Source organism: Osmerus mordax, chromosome 22, assembly GCF_038355195.1.
Source record: "Osmerus mordax isolate fOsmMor3 chromosome 22, fOsmMor3.pri, whole genome shotgun sequence".
Taxonomy (NCBI): domain Eukaryota; kingdom Metazoa; phylum Chordata; class Actinopteri; order Osmeriformes; family Osmeridae; genus Osmerus; species Osmerus mordax.
The window spans coordinates 5,539,303-5,555,014 of record NC_090071.1 but is presented as its reverse complement, the minus strand read 5'-3'; the positions used below and the strand labels follow the sequence as shown (position 1 = coordinate 5,555,014).

The following is a 15,712-nucleotide window of genomic DNA, read 5'->3' as shown; positions in this document are numbered from 1 at the left end:
TTATTTGACTTATTCTCTGTAAAAAATTTAAATTTTCAAATGTAAAATTAAAAACAAAATTAATCTGGAAATTCTTAAAATGGACAAAGCACCTAATTTAATTTTATAACAGCATCCTCGTCAATCACATTGTACAGTAGCCTGTAGGCTATGATGAACTGTAGGGAAACTTTATACATTTGTTAGTGGAATGCACATTTATTTTTATACATGTATATGAATGTCTCCTTATACCTAACAAAAAGTTAAAATTCTTGACAAGTCCCAACTTGGAGGTTGTACCACAGCCATGAGGTTAGTTGCTCAAGTCTCTGTAGTATATCCAGTTGGTGAAGTTCCCAAGGCTACACCAGCAGGCTTTTCACCACCAGCTACCCTCTTGGGCCATTTCTGCTATACCACATTTTCCATAATTGATGTATTGAACCCAGTCCCGCAACCCACTAGTGCCTGTCACCCCACCTCCCTCAGCTCTCACGGATGAGTTTGGCCACAGAGAGGAAGGCTTGCATTAGCCCTAGGCCCTTCAAAGCGCTGCATGCCTGGATTTCCCACATTCGGTCCTTGTAGCTGGGAAGCTCCAGCAGGTTGGACACTTCCCGGATGGTCATAGAATTGGGAAGGTCCTTCTTGTTAGCCAGCACCATCAGAGGAACATCCTTCAGGTTCTCGTGTGCCAGGACTTTCTTCAGGGCATTCTGGGCCTCCCCCATACGTGCCCGGTCACTACTATCCACCACAAAAACCAGGGCCTTACAGTCGTCCAAGTAGTACCTTAGGTTAAGATAATGTCATAGTTAAAAGGTGATAGCAGTAGGAATGATAATATAGTTCATATGTAATAACTAGTGGAGTTGGTTATATGGTTAGCAAGCTGTGCAGTTAATTGGAGAAGATATGTTTAATGGTACAATGTTAGAATCATGTTTGTATGCTAGTATGATGTTTTACATCTACATTCTTAAGGTTGTGATGTATTGGCACATTGTGCATCTGAAAGAGTAATTAAACTGATTATACTTACATTTCTTGAAAGAAGTGTCAGTAGGTGTAACTCAATTTTAAAAGACACTACTGTAGAGCCTAACACTGATAAACAACTGACATATTTTATACACATGTAGTAACCAACCTCTTTCATTCCATCACTGTCATGTCCCCAACACAGAGAAACTAGAGCCATACCTCCAGTTGGATCTCATCTTCCTTTGGCCTCCCACGTCCCACACAATGAGAGATGTGTTCTTGTTCAGCTCCAGAGTCCCCACATTGAAGCCCACAGTGGGAGAAGTGTCCATGACCAGCCCTGTTTGGAGCCTGGAGAGGAGGGTGGACTTTCCAGAAGAATCCAGACCCAGTAGAACCACCTGAGGAGGTTTCTTGATATTTCTGGACAAAAGTTGACCCATAATGACACCTGACTAGCTAATCCAGCTGTTGATGGTCAAATAAAACAAGGTACTTTCTCTGTCAGCAGTCTTTCTGATTCAAAAAAAAAATTGGGGTCCTCAACGTAGGTATCAGGAGAAACCATCAGTTAAGACAGACTCCTCTACGATACAATCACCTGTCAGTATTAAAAAATAATTGAGCCAAACAGTATCAGAAATAATTGCAGGCGTGTGAACACGGACATGTGTCCACTCTCTCACTCTCACTTCCCTGTTTAAACATGAACTGCTCAGGAAGGAGTGTGTCCCCAGTGTTAGATCACATGACAAAACCAGTTTTTCCACATTTTAACGTGGACGGGTTCTTAGCCCTATTTGACTAAAATGAATACGTGTAGGTTGAACTTGGCAACCTGGACAGCAGAAAGAGAGGCTGCAAGGTAGAGGAAGAGATGGAGAGAGAATTGATCGCAAGAGTAGAGTGATGATCAGTCTGGTTGTATTTAGGGTCAGCTATCGTGAATGGTCCAAATATTTTTCTAAGGATTTTTCTATGAATAGCTGATGAGAATCAGGTGTGTGACTAATGTGATTGGCTGATGAGTATCAGGTGTGTGTTCATAAAATGGCAGATGGGAGTTGTGGTGGTTTTTTCCTATTGAGCTTTAGCTACTTGAACTTGATATAGTTTGTAGCCTGTTGTATAAGAGAGGCGTTCACGTAATTAATCACAGACATAATAGAAGCGTAAGTTAACATTAATGCCCTTGTTTCGATGTAGCACAATGGGCACAGCATGGCTGCAAAATGTTGCGAATGGAACGCTGTCTAGTCAATGATGACGTCAGTTATTTCCACATGAACGCAGAAGTCGGGAAACTGTTTTTGTTTTCTCATCGTTAATGCCTAAGTGAAAGGACTGTTTCTGGTAATTTACCCACGAATCAGATGCCAGTGAGGTATGCCAATGAACTGGATGTTAAATGTTTCTCTTTTGTCTCGCCCCCTCAGTTTTCTTGGTGATAAGATGATGGAGCGATGCTTTAGGTAGGCTACGGATAGACTGCTAGCTAGGTATCAGTTATTCTGTGTTGTAGCGCTAGTGTGTACTGCCTGGCTGTCAGCTACCAAGCTAGTTAGCTAACTCTAATTCTGAAAGCGTGGGTGGCTAACTATTCATTTTTATGTAGTAGGACATAATCAGCCTGCTGGCATGTTTGTGTATCTACTTGCTTTTTTGACAGTAGATCGTAGCTAGTTTGCTTATGTGCCGTAGCTTTGTGTCTTAAGTTAGTACAACAAGCTTGGCTCGATTGCTAGCATGCTCCACCCGTCAGGTTCTTACAGATTGCTTCTTTGGACGTTAGAATGATTTTGCTTAAAGCCAAGCTTTATAAACCAAACATAATCACAACGCCATAAATGAGAGAAAAGTTTAAAATATCGTTCAATTAAACCTTCGTTTCGTGTGTCTGTTTTGTCAGAACATTTTAATCCTTCATCTGCATGTCCGTGTAGCATGAGTCTGAAACGTCAAAACTGATCCTTTTTTTAATTTTGTGAGAAACTGCTTGTCTCTGGTGGTTGTCTTGCCATGTCAAGTGTAAGTGGGGATAGTTTCACTGGCCCTGCCAGTTCCAGTCCCTCCCCTCCTGCCACTGGCCCAGCTCCAGCCACGACTCCCTGTCCCACCCCTCCGCCCAGGCGGGCTAGGGTAAGGTACCAAGCCATGGTGGATGTCAGCAAGTGGCCTCTGTTCACCCTCCTCGGGCCCCAGGACATCTCCTCCATCCGACAGGCCTGTGTGTTCGGGACCTCAGCCAACGAGGCCATCTACATCACCCATGACGATGAGGTGAGACCGCAAATGTCCCTATTGTTTACCCTGTTCCCAAGTTGTGGATTGTTTACCCCTGTTCTCAAGTTCTGTGTTGTACCTTACACTCACTTTACATAGAATTAGATGTTTGGTCAATTCAAAACCCTTCACCTTCAGAGGACTAGTTCACACATGGGCTATGTGCCTGTGTTTCACTCCTGGCTTTAGGTGTATGTGTTTGGGATGAACTGCAGTAACTGCTTGGGCACAGGGGACAGCCTCAGCACCATTGTACCAAAGAAGTTGGATTTCCTGCGAGGGAAGAAGGTGGTCAGCTTGAGCTATGGCAGTGGACCCCATGTCTTACTTGCAACCGAAGGTATGCACACCTCACTGCACGGCTCAGAGCTAATGTTCTTCCGTTAAATGGAAGTCTCTTGGACTTTAAATGGAAAAATCTTCAATTTTTCTCCTCCAGTGAGTTTTGCTGGGAGTTTTTCCTTGTCTTCCTTGAGGGTTTATGTTGGTTGAGGGGCAGTTCTATGGGCGTATGTGAAGCCCTCTGTGACATGCTTGCGTGTAAAAAGGGCTATACAAATACATTTTGATTGATTAATGTTGCTACCTTCAGCCCTTTTTTAGCTTTGGCTAAAATTGAGAATGCTATATGGAGTTGCTGTACCCAGCAGCTCTTCAGAAGTCAGTTGGTTCCGTCTTACTGATTATTAATAAATACATGTAAAGTATATTGAGGAGAACTGTACCCTATCGTAATGTATCATGATGTTGTACCATTACTGCCCATATATCGTTGTTTTGTGTAAATATAACCATCTACTTTGCCGTTCCCTGAAGAGTATTGTTGTTACAGACGGAGACTTATTTGCCTGGGGGCACAACGGATACAGTCAGCTGGGTAACGGCACCACAAACCAAGGGGTGTCCCCCATCCTGGTGTCTGCCAACCTGCCGAACAAGAGGGTGAAGGAGGTGGTGTGTGGCTCGCACCACTCCATGGCACTTATGCACGATGGTGAGGTGAGGAAAGGCAGTGAAAGGGTTTCCTTCCTGACACATGGGTTCACAAGAAATTGGAAACAACTGACATGAACATGAGTTTCTATGAGGGCTCCTTATCATTCAAGAAGAGACACTATTTATGATTCCATTTGCCTCCTGTCCACCAGGCCAATAAATAAGCCCCAACTTGCTCACTGCCTCCACCCTGCCTATCTCTCCCAGACTAATCAGTTTATTTTAATCTCAAGGTCATTAGCTTTGGCCAGGCTGCCTGAGGTTCACCTGCGGTCAGCCAGTAAATAGTCTTTCAGCTAGTCAGCCAGCAAGACATATAGTGAGTCTGCTAATAGACAGTCAGACAAAGGGAAAGTGTTTTGCGTGAGTCTTACTGATTTTCCATGCTTCACATTGATCCATGTACTTAGAGTTTGTTCTGTTGTTTTGACATTGTGTGTATGTGCCAGGTGTTTGCTTGGGGCTACAATAACTGTGGCCAGGTGGGCTCTGGGTCCACGGCAAACCAGCCCACCCCACGCAAGGTGTCCGGCTGCCTGCAGGGCAAGGTGGTGACGGGCATCTCTTGCGGTCAGACCTCCTCCATGGCTGTGGTAGACAATGGAGAGGTGAGCAGAAAGATATCCAAGGTCCTAAAACGACCTAATTTAGCCTTTTTAAGTTGCAAACAGAGAGAACCAACTGCTCAAAGATTGAATAACACCTCTGTGTCAAACACAAGTCTTGTAGCACAACTCTCTGAGGTGTAACTGACAATCAGTATGTGATAGTGATGTCTCTGGTACCTCCTGCAGGTGTATGGCTGGGGTTATAACGGCAACGGACAGCTGGGGGTCGGTAACAATGGTAACCAGCTGACCCCCTGTCGCCTAGCAGGGCTGCAGAGCCTCTGTGTGCTCCAGGTAAGGGAGGGGGGAGACTACTGGCGCCCTGCTGGTCTGTTTCCCAGGGTGTCCAAGCAACACTGGGTCCCAGAACCACCTAGTTCCTAAAACCCCCTGGCCTTAAACCGTCCCATGTCCCTAATCCCTGTGTTATGTTCCAAACCTCCAGATAGCGTCTGGCTACGCTCACTCTCTGGCACTAACAGACGAGGGCTTGCTGTATGCCTGGGGGGCTAACACCTATGGCCAGCTGGGCACAGGGAACAAGAGTAACCAACTGAACCCTGTCCAGATAATGGCAGAGAAGGAGAGGTAAGGAACCGTGTGTGTGAGGGTCCAGGCTGTGGTGTATTACTGACAGGGCTCTCTGCATCCTCTTTAGGAGCTACCCTCCCTCCCCACCCAACCCAATTGTTGACTTGCATACACTGTACAAAATATCCAGTGAATGCAACCACAATCTTTAGGTCACTTCACCCAATTTCCAAGTAAATTTCTGTCACAATGGCAAAAACCTAGAATGGTTGGAGTAGAGGTCTGTGATTGCAGCCAGTGCTATTGTACAATATATAGTTTTGATAGAAAAAAAACTAGAATAGGTGAAAAACTACTGTTTTAGTAATCAGTGGATTACAAATGTTTTTGGTCGGGCAAAAACATGTTGGCCTAAAAGCATCTTCAATGTTGATTTCTTTTCTGCAACGCCATCTTGGCCTTGACAAGACTTGTGCTGAGTTGCGTTTCCCAATAACGATGAATCGTAGCAACAATCGAGCAAAAAACGAAACCATCGATATTTCTTACATGCGTATAATTTCCTTACAAGCATGCCCAAACATGCTCGTAAGGAGTAGGCTAATCTATGCGCTTTCAAGAGCTACGAATTTTCAAGAGACACTAGCTACGATGTCTTTGGGAACGGCCTGTAAAACTAAGATTCGTCCTACGATGGATTCTACGATCAACTTGGGCTTACGTCGCTTTCGGGAAACGCAGCCCTGGGCAGTGTGGCATTGCAGAGAGGCTTCCGTTTAGCAGCTTCCTGTTTGGAACGTCTCCACTTCTTCCCTTTGTGTCCCTTCTTATCTCAAATGGAGGTCATTCAGGGTACATCCTACAATCTTTCTTATCCTCCAGTTCTGCGAAACCTTTCCCCAGAAGAATCTGAACATGTAACATTTCAACATGATATCCTTTAGCTATGTATGTGGCATACCATGCTTATAACATAAATTATTTTATTAATAGAAATCTTGAACATAAATACAGATTTGTGGAAAGAACTTGAAGTGCCATGTGTAGAAACACATTTATATATCTCCTCCAGCTTTGTAACTGGCAGGTTATTTGTCAGTGTTCGGATCACGGCAGAGGGAGTTTAGTCGTGGACGAGGGTAGAAGATATATAACCTTGTAGGCGGGGTTACAGTATAGCAGCTTGGGTTTGTTTATGCTGCCCTGTAACGGGAAACGGGAGGGCTGGAAATAGCCTGGAGACATCTAGAGGACAGCCTTCAGTCTCCAGCAGGGATGACGCTCTGCAGAGTGAGACGCTGCAGCCCCGTGCGTAGCGCGAGTACTTCTTGATCCTAAAGGCTCAGGCGTGTGCTCCGTCCAACCCTCCCTCCCCTTCAACAGCAGGATCATCGAGATCGCAGCGTGCCACTCCACACACACGTCGGCCGCCAAGACGCAGAGCGGCCAGGTGTTCATGTGGGGCCAGTGCCGCGGCCAGTCCATCGTCCTGCCCCACCTCACACACTTCGGCACCACGGATGACGTGTTTGCCTGCTTCGCCACCCCCTCTGTTATGTGGAGGCTGCTGTCCATGGGTGAGTCAACATGGCCAGCTCTGGGCTTTCCTTTGTCTCTGCATATGGTTTCATTTTTTTGAGCAAGACAAAGGAGAGTGACTGATAGTGGCGAGGGGCCAGATTTGCCTGCTGTCTGTTTTTAGATAGTATCTTAGCACCTGAAAACACTAGACAGTTTATTACTTGTATCACGTATATCATTATTAGCAAAGCAAATGCACTTTACTAAAATAAACTAAAGGTTTTTTAAACTGAGTCCTTGTTGAGGTGGAGGCACTCAAACAAAGCGACCACACGCCAACCCCAGCTAAGGCATCATGTCATGTGATCTGTCCTAGAGCATGATGACTTCCTGACCGTGGCCCAGTCCCTGAGGAAAGAGTTCGACAGCCCCGAAACAGCCGACCTCAAGTTCAGCATTGACGGCAAATTCGTCCACGTCCACAAAGCTGTGCTCAAGATCAGGTGAGCCGATTGGCTGAGGGTCCTCTCGCCTTGCTGCAGTGACGTGATGGATGATTCACTGACTGTTTCATGTGTCCTCCTGTCTCTCCCGTGGTCAGGTGTGAACACTTCCGGTCCATGTTCCAGTCCCACTGGACGGAGGACATGCAGGAGGTGATCGAGATCGACCAGTTCTCCTACCCCGTCTATCGCTCCTTCCTCGAGTACCTCTACACCGACCAAGTGGACCTGCCCCCAGAGGACGCCATAGGTCAGTGCCATCCTGCATAGTTGCCCTGATATGTGTTCTTCTGAAAACGCACACTCGCTCACTTCCGCAGCATGCATGTGCGTCTCACAGGCCTGTTGGATCTGGCCACGTCCTACTGTGAGAATCGTCTCAAGAGGCTGTGCCAGCACATCATCAAGAGGGGCATCACCGTGGCCAACGCCTTCTCCTTGCTGTCAGCTGCCGTCCGCTACGATGCTGAGGTGAGACACACACACACGCACACACATTCATGAGATTGCTGGGAAAAAAAGCATTTAATTAGGCAACTTTACCCTAACGTGACGTTAAGGGATACACGTCTTGAATTTTTAAATGTAGATACAGCTGTTGTCCTCGTCTTTACAATACAGCGTCATGTCTTTTTGTCTTATTTGTTTTTACATTATTTGAAAGTAAACCAATGCGTCAGAGTGCTTTGGGCGACACGCGACACTTGAGACAGGTGTAGTAGGCCTTCTGGGGTTTGCCTTGAAGCTGGAACATTGCAACACGAGGCTGAATTCTCCTCAATTGCAAACCTGCATGATTTCGTCACAGAATTAACCAAATTTAGACCGCTTCCTAAATGGACTGCATGGAACCATATTTTTATTTCTCATCATTAGAAATCAACCTGGTCAAATCTGCAGTTGGTTAAGGAAACACATGCAACAATTTTAACCTTTCGTTTAACCATTCACACCCATGTACATCTGATCCAGCAGACTGTTTAAGTTTCACCTTTGACCCATTAGGACCTGGAAGAGTTCTGCTTCAAGTTCTGTGTGAACCACCTGACGGAAGTGACCCAGACGGCTGCCTTCTGGCAGATCGACGGCAACATGCTCAAGGAGTTCATCTGCCGCGCCAGCCGCTGTGGCGCCTTCAAGAACTGACCAGAGGCGCTGCCACCCTGCCCCAGGCTCAGGGTGGTCAACTGGGGCACCAGCTGGCACTGGCAACCCTCTCACATCATGGAAACCTCCAACCCAAGAAACGACCTGAACCTGCACTATTGTTATTTGTCATGTCAGTTCCAGCTGAACTGCCTCCTGGGATGAATGAGTGAATGCCACTGCCAGTTAAATGGCCAAAAAACCTGATGTTGGATGACGCTAGTCTCCTGTCTGCACCTGCTCCTCCACACAGACAGGTGGCGTTGTTCTTTGAGGGAAGACTTTACACCGAGTCTAAATCATTGCAAGTTTACAATCCTGCGTCATTGGGAATATGCATACTGTCCTCATAAGTTGGATGTCTGGTACATTTGTGTCCCACAATGCTTAGTACGCATCTTGCTTCCACTATACTGAGATAACAAGTTTATGCACTCATTTGATTGATTTTTATATTACTTTAGTACCCAGGTACTAATACCACTGCTTTAACAGGTCACATAAAAACAGGGAAGCTGTTATTTAACGTGTTATGTTACAATGTGTGAATGCTTGCGAGTTGGTTAAGTTGGTGTGTCATTGCATCTTTCTGGAGAATTAGAATGCCTTTGACAGTTTGATCAAAGAGAAAGGACAACATGACACAGACGTAGACTGCATGTACGCTGTGCGTTTGGGCTGGTGTGCATCTGCTCTTTTCTCAAAGGGATGATGGCATTCGATGATGGACCATTAACAACTTTAAAACGGTATTTGTTTTTAAAGAAAGAGTAAGCATCTTTATATATTATTGTTACATTCCTGAGTTTACTGAGATTTTTATTTGGCATGTTTTTATTGGTTTCTGTAGTGACCCAAATATTTGTTTTCCTTAGTAATTGTACAAGAGTAAATCACATGCTTTGTTACGTTATAGCAAATGTATAGCTGATGTACCGTTTTGTTACTTACATTTTTAGATGCAAATAGGAATTCTTGCTAAACATGAAAAGATTATTAAAATTTCTCATGTTTCCTTTGTGCGTCGATGTGTGATTGGCCTGTCAGTTCGAGGGGTTGGGCGTACCAACTGACAGTCTCCGCCTATTTACCTACGCCATAGCAAAATACTGTAGAAGCCAGGGCTAAAGACGGAACGCATACATCATTCTAGGATACATATGCAGGTCGGCGAATTTAGTCCTGTGACAAATTGAATGGCAAGAGCAAACAACGCGAATATAAACGAAGCTTTGCAGCAACATTGTGCCGTATTGTGTCATTGTAACGGAGGTCGCGATGTAAAAGAGGCCGGTACACAGACCGACAGTAAAGTACAAGGTGAGAATCCATCACTGAATCGAAACCTAGTGTAAAGTTAAGCCTCATGAATCATGGAATTCCACGTAGCCTAAACCAACTGACCATAAACAACAAGCATTAGCATTTAGCGCTCGGTTTGCTACCAAAAAACCCAGTAGTAATCTATGACGTTTGGTTTGTGTTTCAGGGCATGGCCCCAGATTGTCAAAAGGCAACCTTTTCACACTACTTAGTCTATGGATGGAACTGTTCCCCAGAGAAGAACTCGAACACCGAAATGATGACAATGAGTCGGTAAGCTGGACAGCTCACCACTGTAGAAAACTTCGGTACATCTGTCCTTGCCTTTCCTTCAATGTGTACCAATTTGAATGATCGATTCCCCTTACATAAAATCACGTTCAAATGACATGTTATGACAAGCTCCAGATAGCCTAGGGTTGATCACACTAGACCAAGTATTTTATTTTTCATAATGGATTAAATCGGATTTTTGGATTGCATTTAATTATCCCTTGAAAGTCCACTATGAATATTAGGATAAAAAAAAAATACAACAAAGATTTGGAAGGATGTAGTAACATTTTCTCCTGTGGGTCAGGTGCGAGGAACAGGCTTGGTGGTGGTCCGGGAGCACAGGGTGGTGGGTCTGCACTGCTCTGGAGCAGAGCTGCATGCAGGCCAGTTGGCTGTGATCCAACATGGACCTCGGTTGGCTTCCTGTGAGCTCTACTTCTCCAGGAGACCCTGTGCCACCTGCCTCAAGATGATCATCAATGGTAGGCCAGCCCAGCATCAACCAGTCTTCAAACCAAACGCTACATCCTTGGCACTGGTGTAGAGTGGCAATAGCTTCAATATAATCCTATATTTATTCCTTATCATATTGGACATTGACCTGTTCAATCAGATTTTAAACACAACAAAGGATTTAACATACGTGGCAATGACTCAACTCATTGCATCCATTAAATTAAATTGCTGATTGATTTTCTTGGCTAGCCGGGGTGAGCAGGATCTCCTTCTGGCCTGGTGACCCGGAGATGAGTCTGCTGGCAGGAGCTTGTGACCGGACGGACAGCGTTTCCCAGGAGGCTGTGCTGGATGTCGTGGCAGTTGAGAAGATGAAGGCCAACAGTCGTCCTCACATTGGTGTCATTCTGCAGCCCCTGGCCCCTGGCTTGCAGCAGTTTGTGAATGAGACCTCCAAGAAGTGTGACTTCATGGAGAGGGTGTCCAACGACACTCCCGATCTGGATGTAGAAGACCTCTTCAGGAGACAGTGGAGACAGAACTTGGGCAGGTTCTCCAGGTTCATACTTCCGGAACAGCAGCACAGAGACATTCTTACCAAGATGGGCCTAGAGAACTTCTGCATGGAACCATACTTCTCTAGCCTGCGGCAGAACATGAGGGAGCTTGTTGAGGTTCTTGCCTCAGTGTCTGCTAGTGTTCCACCTCTCCAGCATGGCTTCTACAAGATGGACAATGACAGGTGAAACATACCTTATTAACCCTTGCTGTTACTTAGGGTGATTCAAGTCTTTTTTTGTGGCCATACTTATGATCCTCCTGAGGTTTTTCTGACTGGTTTACTGTATGTCAAATGAGCAGTCCTAACGTAGCCATGTCTTCTCCCCACAGGAAGGAGCCACAGTGTGGTGATCTGCCTCAGGCCCTGCCAGTGTCCCAGGAGATCGCCCGGCACTGCATCATACAGGCCATGCTGCTGGCCTACAGAACAGGTCTGTGCTCTCCTACTCTGTTCATCCCTCTGTCCACCCCTCCCTCCCTTCCTAATAGATAGATAGATAGATACAAACTTTATTGCCACACAACAATGTTGGTGGTATTCTTTTGTGATAGGTACCTCAGTCCAGTGAGGAGGTGGGGATAGGAAACAAATAAAAATAGAAAAAGTCCAGGTCAGCTTTGGGAGTTCAGGAGTCTGATAGCAGAGGGGAAGAAGCTGTTGTTGAGGCGTGTCGTTCCAGCTCGCATAGATCTGTAGCGTCTTCCAGAAGGCAGAAGTTCAAAAAAGTAATGGCTTGGATGGGAGGATTCCACACATTTAGGCACTCTACCAGCGGTCAACATGGTACCATCCCCTGATACAGCAAAGATAAGGCTAGCCATACAACTCGTCCTGCAATCCCAAACAAAACGTTGCAACCAGTTCAGGTGGAGAAGAGAACCTTGTCTTAATACAAGTTCGATACGTTTACTGATTGCTAGGTGCTGTGTTGCCTAGAGGGACATCTGCTGACAATGCTGGTGGTTGGAAGACAATTTCCTAGTCTGACAGCTCTGGTGCCAGAGCATATTGGTGATGAGGATTTTGTTAATTAGCTGTTGTTGAGTATGCATAAACGTGTTCTTTTCTGCTCATATTCCAGAGGACCATAAGGTTGGGGTTGGGGCTGTGATTTGGGCAGAAGCTAAATCTGTAAGTACCCTTTTTGCTTTCTTATCTTATAGTCAACAAATTTGGTCTGTATAGCACACGTATCATTTTCATATTAATACCTCAGACTTGCAGACATACTGCTTCAACATCCAGTTCTTGAAATCCTCCTTCCTTGACTTTCAAGATTCTAGCTACACAGTAAGGAAGACGGATGAACCTTTTTGGCATTTACTGATGGTTGCGTTGTTGTGGTCCAGGGACGTTGTGATGGTACCGGGAGGCTGTACTTGGTGGGTTGTGGGTACAACGCCTACCCAGTGGGCTCAGAGTATGCAGAGTACCCTCAGATGGACAACAAGCAGCAGGACCGGCAGAGACGCAAGTACCGCTACATCGTCCATGCCGAGCAGAACGCCCTTACCTTCAGGTAGGGAGGGTCTTGGGTGTAGTCTCAATGTAGAGGAATTGGGTATTTTGGTATTTTATAATTACTCTATCGTATCAATTTTACATTTGCAGTATTAGGGCTTCTACAGGACTATATATTTTATAAACAATAATTCATAAATACTTTGAATATACAGTGTAGAACCCTCCTATCTTGCCATGCAGGAGTTCTGAGGTCAAAGATGAGGAGAACACCATGCTGTTTGTGACCAAGTGTCCATGTGACGAGTGTGTGCCCCTGATCCTGGGCGCGGGCATCAAACAGATCTACACCACGGACCTGGACAGCGGGAAGGACAAGGGGGACATCTCTTACCTTCGATTCAGCAGTCTCCCAGGAGTCCAAAAGTTCATTGTGAGTAGCCTATCTTCTGCCTCTTCTCTGCCTCTGCCCAAACAACAATGGTCGTGGACAGGATACGATGCGTCATGACCATAGCACTCAACTGTCTGGAGGAAGCCAAGACTTCTACTTACGACACAAATAAAAAACATCCCCTTCACTTTTTGCTTTGTCACAGTGGCAGAAGACCTCCCAAGATACCTGTGCCTCCGCACACGATGCTCATCATCTTGCAAGTGAGTTTCAATTAGTTTGTAAGGCCCCAGTTTGGGGCCTTATTAACAAAAGGCCCCAAACTGACACTGACACTGTCACTTTAACACATACAGCCCTACTGCACTCTCATATTTTTAGTTTTATTTTATATTGTATAGTTCTATCAGTATTTTGTTGTAAATTTTGCTACATTTTTCATATTGTATATTTAAGGATAGCACACACACTAAGATTTTAGGATTCAATATGTTTATTATGTTTACTGTATGCACCTGCCCACCAAATTAAATTCCTTGTTTGTGAACACTTTAAACACAATTCTGATTCTGATTCATGAGGCTGGTGTAAATGCCATGCCTGACCATACTGTTGCATTGTTTTGATCTTGCATGAATATGTTGTTTTGATTCCAGATGGATGCATGGGGAAGCATGACAGACAAGCGGAACAGGAGTCCCGGACTAGCAAGAGACATCGGCCGGACCACTTTAGCAACCTCCCACCTGTCTGAACAACATTCATAGTAGATGGAACACCCAGGGTGTGTACACTAATGGAGGAACCAACTGAATCACCTTCTGTAAGATCCCATCCCAGATGGGTATGCATTTTGAAGAGGGGAGAAAGAAAGACAGCTTTACATGGATCCAGTGGAAGGAGGGAGGTTAAGGTGATTCTATATTTTAAGCGGTACTTCCTTAAAGGGTACTATATACAGGGTCCCCGCGGGGTCTTAAAAAGTCTAAAATTCAGAACTTTAAATTTAAGGCCTTAAAATGTCTTAAAAACTGACAGATTTTCATCCGATGTCTTAAATTTAATTTAGTCAGGTCTAAAAAAAGGTTTTACCCTCGTTTATTTTCAGAAACGCTGGCCGCAAAAAGTTATTACAAAGTAGCAAAAAAGTATAGAGTCATAGCCTACAAAGCGGAACTCTGGAGTCCAGGGTTTGAATTATGGGGGGGGCTTGGGGGGGTTAACCCCCCAATTAGGACTTACCTGTAATCGTAAATATTACTTTACACCCTGGAGAAGAAGCTGACCCCCCCGATTATCATTACTAAACAATTCACACTCTGTTTCTAACCAAACTAAACTAAAGAGAATCTTCCTAAGATTAACAAGCGTTTGGCGGAGAGGAGAGAGAGACAATATTTATGAAACTGTGAGGTGAAGTCCCACATCTCACATAACCACAATGTAACTTTTAAGTTAAAATAAACAATTTAAAGTTTGGATTTGATGTTGTCAAATTTGATGTTGAGTGGAGATTGTTAAGACCCCTGATTTGAATATTTTTTTGGTAATTCGTTGTGTAAGTCTTACATTTCAATCTTTATGGTCTTAAAATGTATTAAAAACGTTTTAAATTTGACTTACTGAAACCTGCAGGAACCCTGTATATAGTAATATATATTATAATTTTTTAAACATAATTGAAAATATTTGTGTATGCTCAAGCAGTTAAATAAGCCTCCATTTTGCATCCCAGTCAGTGCATGCTACCTCGGAGGTATGATTTGTAAAATAAAACCTATTCTGGCAGTCTGTTCCACCTACTCCTGAATAAGTAAATGTTAGTTGAGAAGGTTGAAATAATAACCCATCTCATTTTACAGTGTTTCGCAATAAGCAATTAACCATTACTAAACATGACAAACACACTGAACAGTTTTCTGTTCTATCCGTTTTATTGGTGATGTCATACTGTAGCATCAAGGTGGAAAATACACATGGTTGGTTTTCAGATGAATCCCATTGTAGAGATGGGCAGAATGTCCAATTGTTTTTAATTTTACCAAACATTTTGTCCAGAAACAGAGGATAAGTGAAGAAGAGTTAGATGAATTTGGCTCAGGTGATGGTTCAGTTTGAGAATGCCTGAATCTGTTAAGTCTGGTTTTAAACATGTAGAATACTGTCACAGCTTAAGTCTTCTAGCGGCTTTGTTTTTTCACAAAGTAAACAAGTGCATTATGACACAAAAGTAACTATTTTTGTGCCTTGTGCCTTGTTCAACCTATCCACAATTTGGCAATATCAAGAACAACCAATAATTATTTTCCTACTTCATATTACACATTATCGATTGATTTGTTTTATATTTTTCTTCACCTTTTGCAACTAAATCACAAATTCTGGTCATACAGCGTGTGATAGTGAATTTGTTTCACCTCCATGTATTGTTTTGTGGTCCTTGGCTACATGTGATATATTTCTTCACAGCAAGATGGCACCACCTAGCCTGTTCATGGTCAACTCCTCATAACATCCTCTTAGATTTGGCCTCTCGGTGCAGCATAACTCAGATATAGTGAGTCAGAGGTTCATTGCTTAATCACACAAAATATGCTCAATCAGACCATATTTTCAAATTAAGAATTAAGCTCCCCTAGAAGGTGTTTAAAGTATACAAAAGAGAAAGGGAAAACACAAAACCAAA

General features: G+C 44.2%; 3 protein-coding genes across 9 annotated transcripts; 2 read left to right on the top strand and 1 right to left on the bottom strand.

Annotated features, from left to right (window-relative positions):
- Positions 1-16: 16 nt before the first annotated feature.
- Positions 17-1,654, bottom strand: arl11 (ADP-ribosylation factor-like 11). Its single transcript, XM_067260208.1, has 2 exons — positions 1,186-1,654; positions 17-774 (listed from the first exon to the last, which is right to left on the bottom strand). Exons 1-2 carry the CDS (start codon positions 1,407-1,409, stop codon positions 468-470), a joined length of 531 nt encoding a protein of 176 aa, XP_067116309.1. The 5' UTR covers positions 1,410-1,654; the 3' UTR covers positions 17-467.
- A 263-nt stretch (positions 1,655-1,917) lies between these two features.
- Positions 1,918-9,569, top strand: rcbtb1 (regulator of chromosome condensation (RCC1) and BTB (POZ) domain containing protein 1). Of its 7 annotated transcripts, none has more exons than XM_067259971.1 (12): positions 1,918-2,438; positions 2,994-3,246; positions 3,439-3,589; positions 4,082-4,248; positions 4,695-4,853; positions 5,040-5,147; positions 5,299-5,441; positions 6,768-6,961; positions 7,282-7,408; positions 7,507-7,658; positions 7,729-7,879; positions 8,414-9,569. In XM_067259971.1, the coding sequence occupies exons 1-12, from the start codon at positions 2,353-2,355 to the stop codon at positions 8,445-8,447; spliced, it is 1,725 nt and encodes a 574-aa protein (XP_067116072.1). In that variant the 5' UTR covers positions 1,918-2,352; the 3' UTR covers positions 8,448-9,569. The 7 variants fall into 7 exon arrangements, with proteins under 7 accessions (XP_067116072.1, XP_067116073.1, XP_067116069.1 ...); XM_067259968.1 differs by having other exon boundaries at positions 1,922-2,350; positions 7,749-7,879; XM_067259970.1 differs by having other exon boundaries at positions 1,922-2,836; positions 2,876-3,246; positions 7,749-7,879.
- Positions 9,570-9,692: 123 nt separating this feature from the next.
- Positions 9,693-15,695, top strand: cdadc1 (cytidine and dCMP deaminase domain containing 1). The gene is made up of 10 exons (XM_067259974.1): positions 9,693-9,874; positions 10,044-10,150; positions 10,458-10,635; positions 10,859-11,351; positions 11,501-11,601; positions 12,253-12,302; positions 12,521-12,690; positions 12,876-13,065; positions 13,232-13,289; positions 13,683-15,695. Exons 1-10 carry the CDS (start codon positions 9,751-9,753, stop codon positions 13,778-13,780), a joined length of 1,569 nt encoding a protein of 522 aa, XP_067116075.1. The 5' UTR covers positions 9,693-9,750; the 3' UTR covers positions 13,781-15,695.
- The last annotated feature ends 17 nt before the right edge of the window (positions 15,696-15,712 follow it).

Excerpts from the sequence above, each read along its gene's own strand:
- rcbtb1 (XM_067259968.1), top strand. Across the intron at positions 4,854-5,039 it reads CTGTGGTAGACAATGGAGAG|GTGTATGGCTGGGGTTATAA; the intron begins GTGAGCAGAAAG and ends TACCTCCTGCAG. Across the intron at positions 5,148-5,298 it reads AGAGCCTCTGTGTGCTCCAG|ATAGCGTCTGGCTACGCTCA; the intron begins GTAAGGGAGGGG and ends CCAAACCTCCAG.
- cdadc1 (XM_067259974.1), top strand. The coding sequence starts at position 9,751 with ATGGCAAGAGCAAACAACGCGAATATAAACGAAGCTTTGCAGCAACAT. Across the intron at positions 10,151-10,457 it reads GAAATGATGACAATGAGTCG|GTGCGAGGAACAGGCTTGGT; the intron begins GTAAGCTGGACA and ends CCTGTGGGTCAG. Across the intron at positions 11,352-11,500 it reads TACAAGATGGACAATGACAG|GAAGGAGCCACAGTGTGGTG; the intron begins GTGAAACATACC and ends TTCTCCCCACAG.
- arl11 (XM_067260208.1), bottom strand. The coding sequence starts at position 1,409 with ATGGGTCAACTTTTGTCCAGAAATATCAAGAAACCTCCTCAGGTGGTT. Across the intron at positions 775-1,185 it reads AAGATGAGATCCAACTGGAG|GTACTACTTGGACGACTGTA; the intron begins GTATGGCTCTAG and ends TCTTAACCTAAG.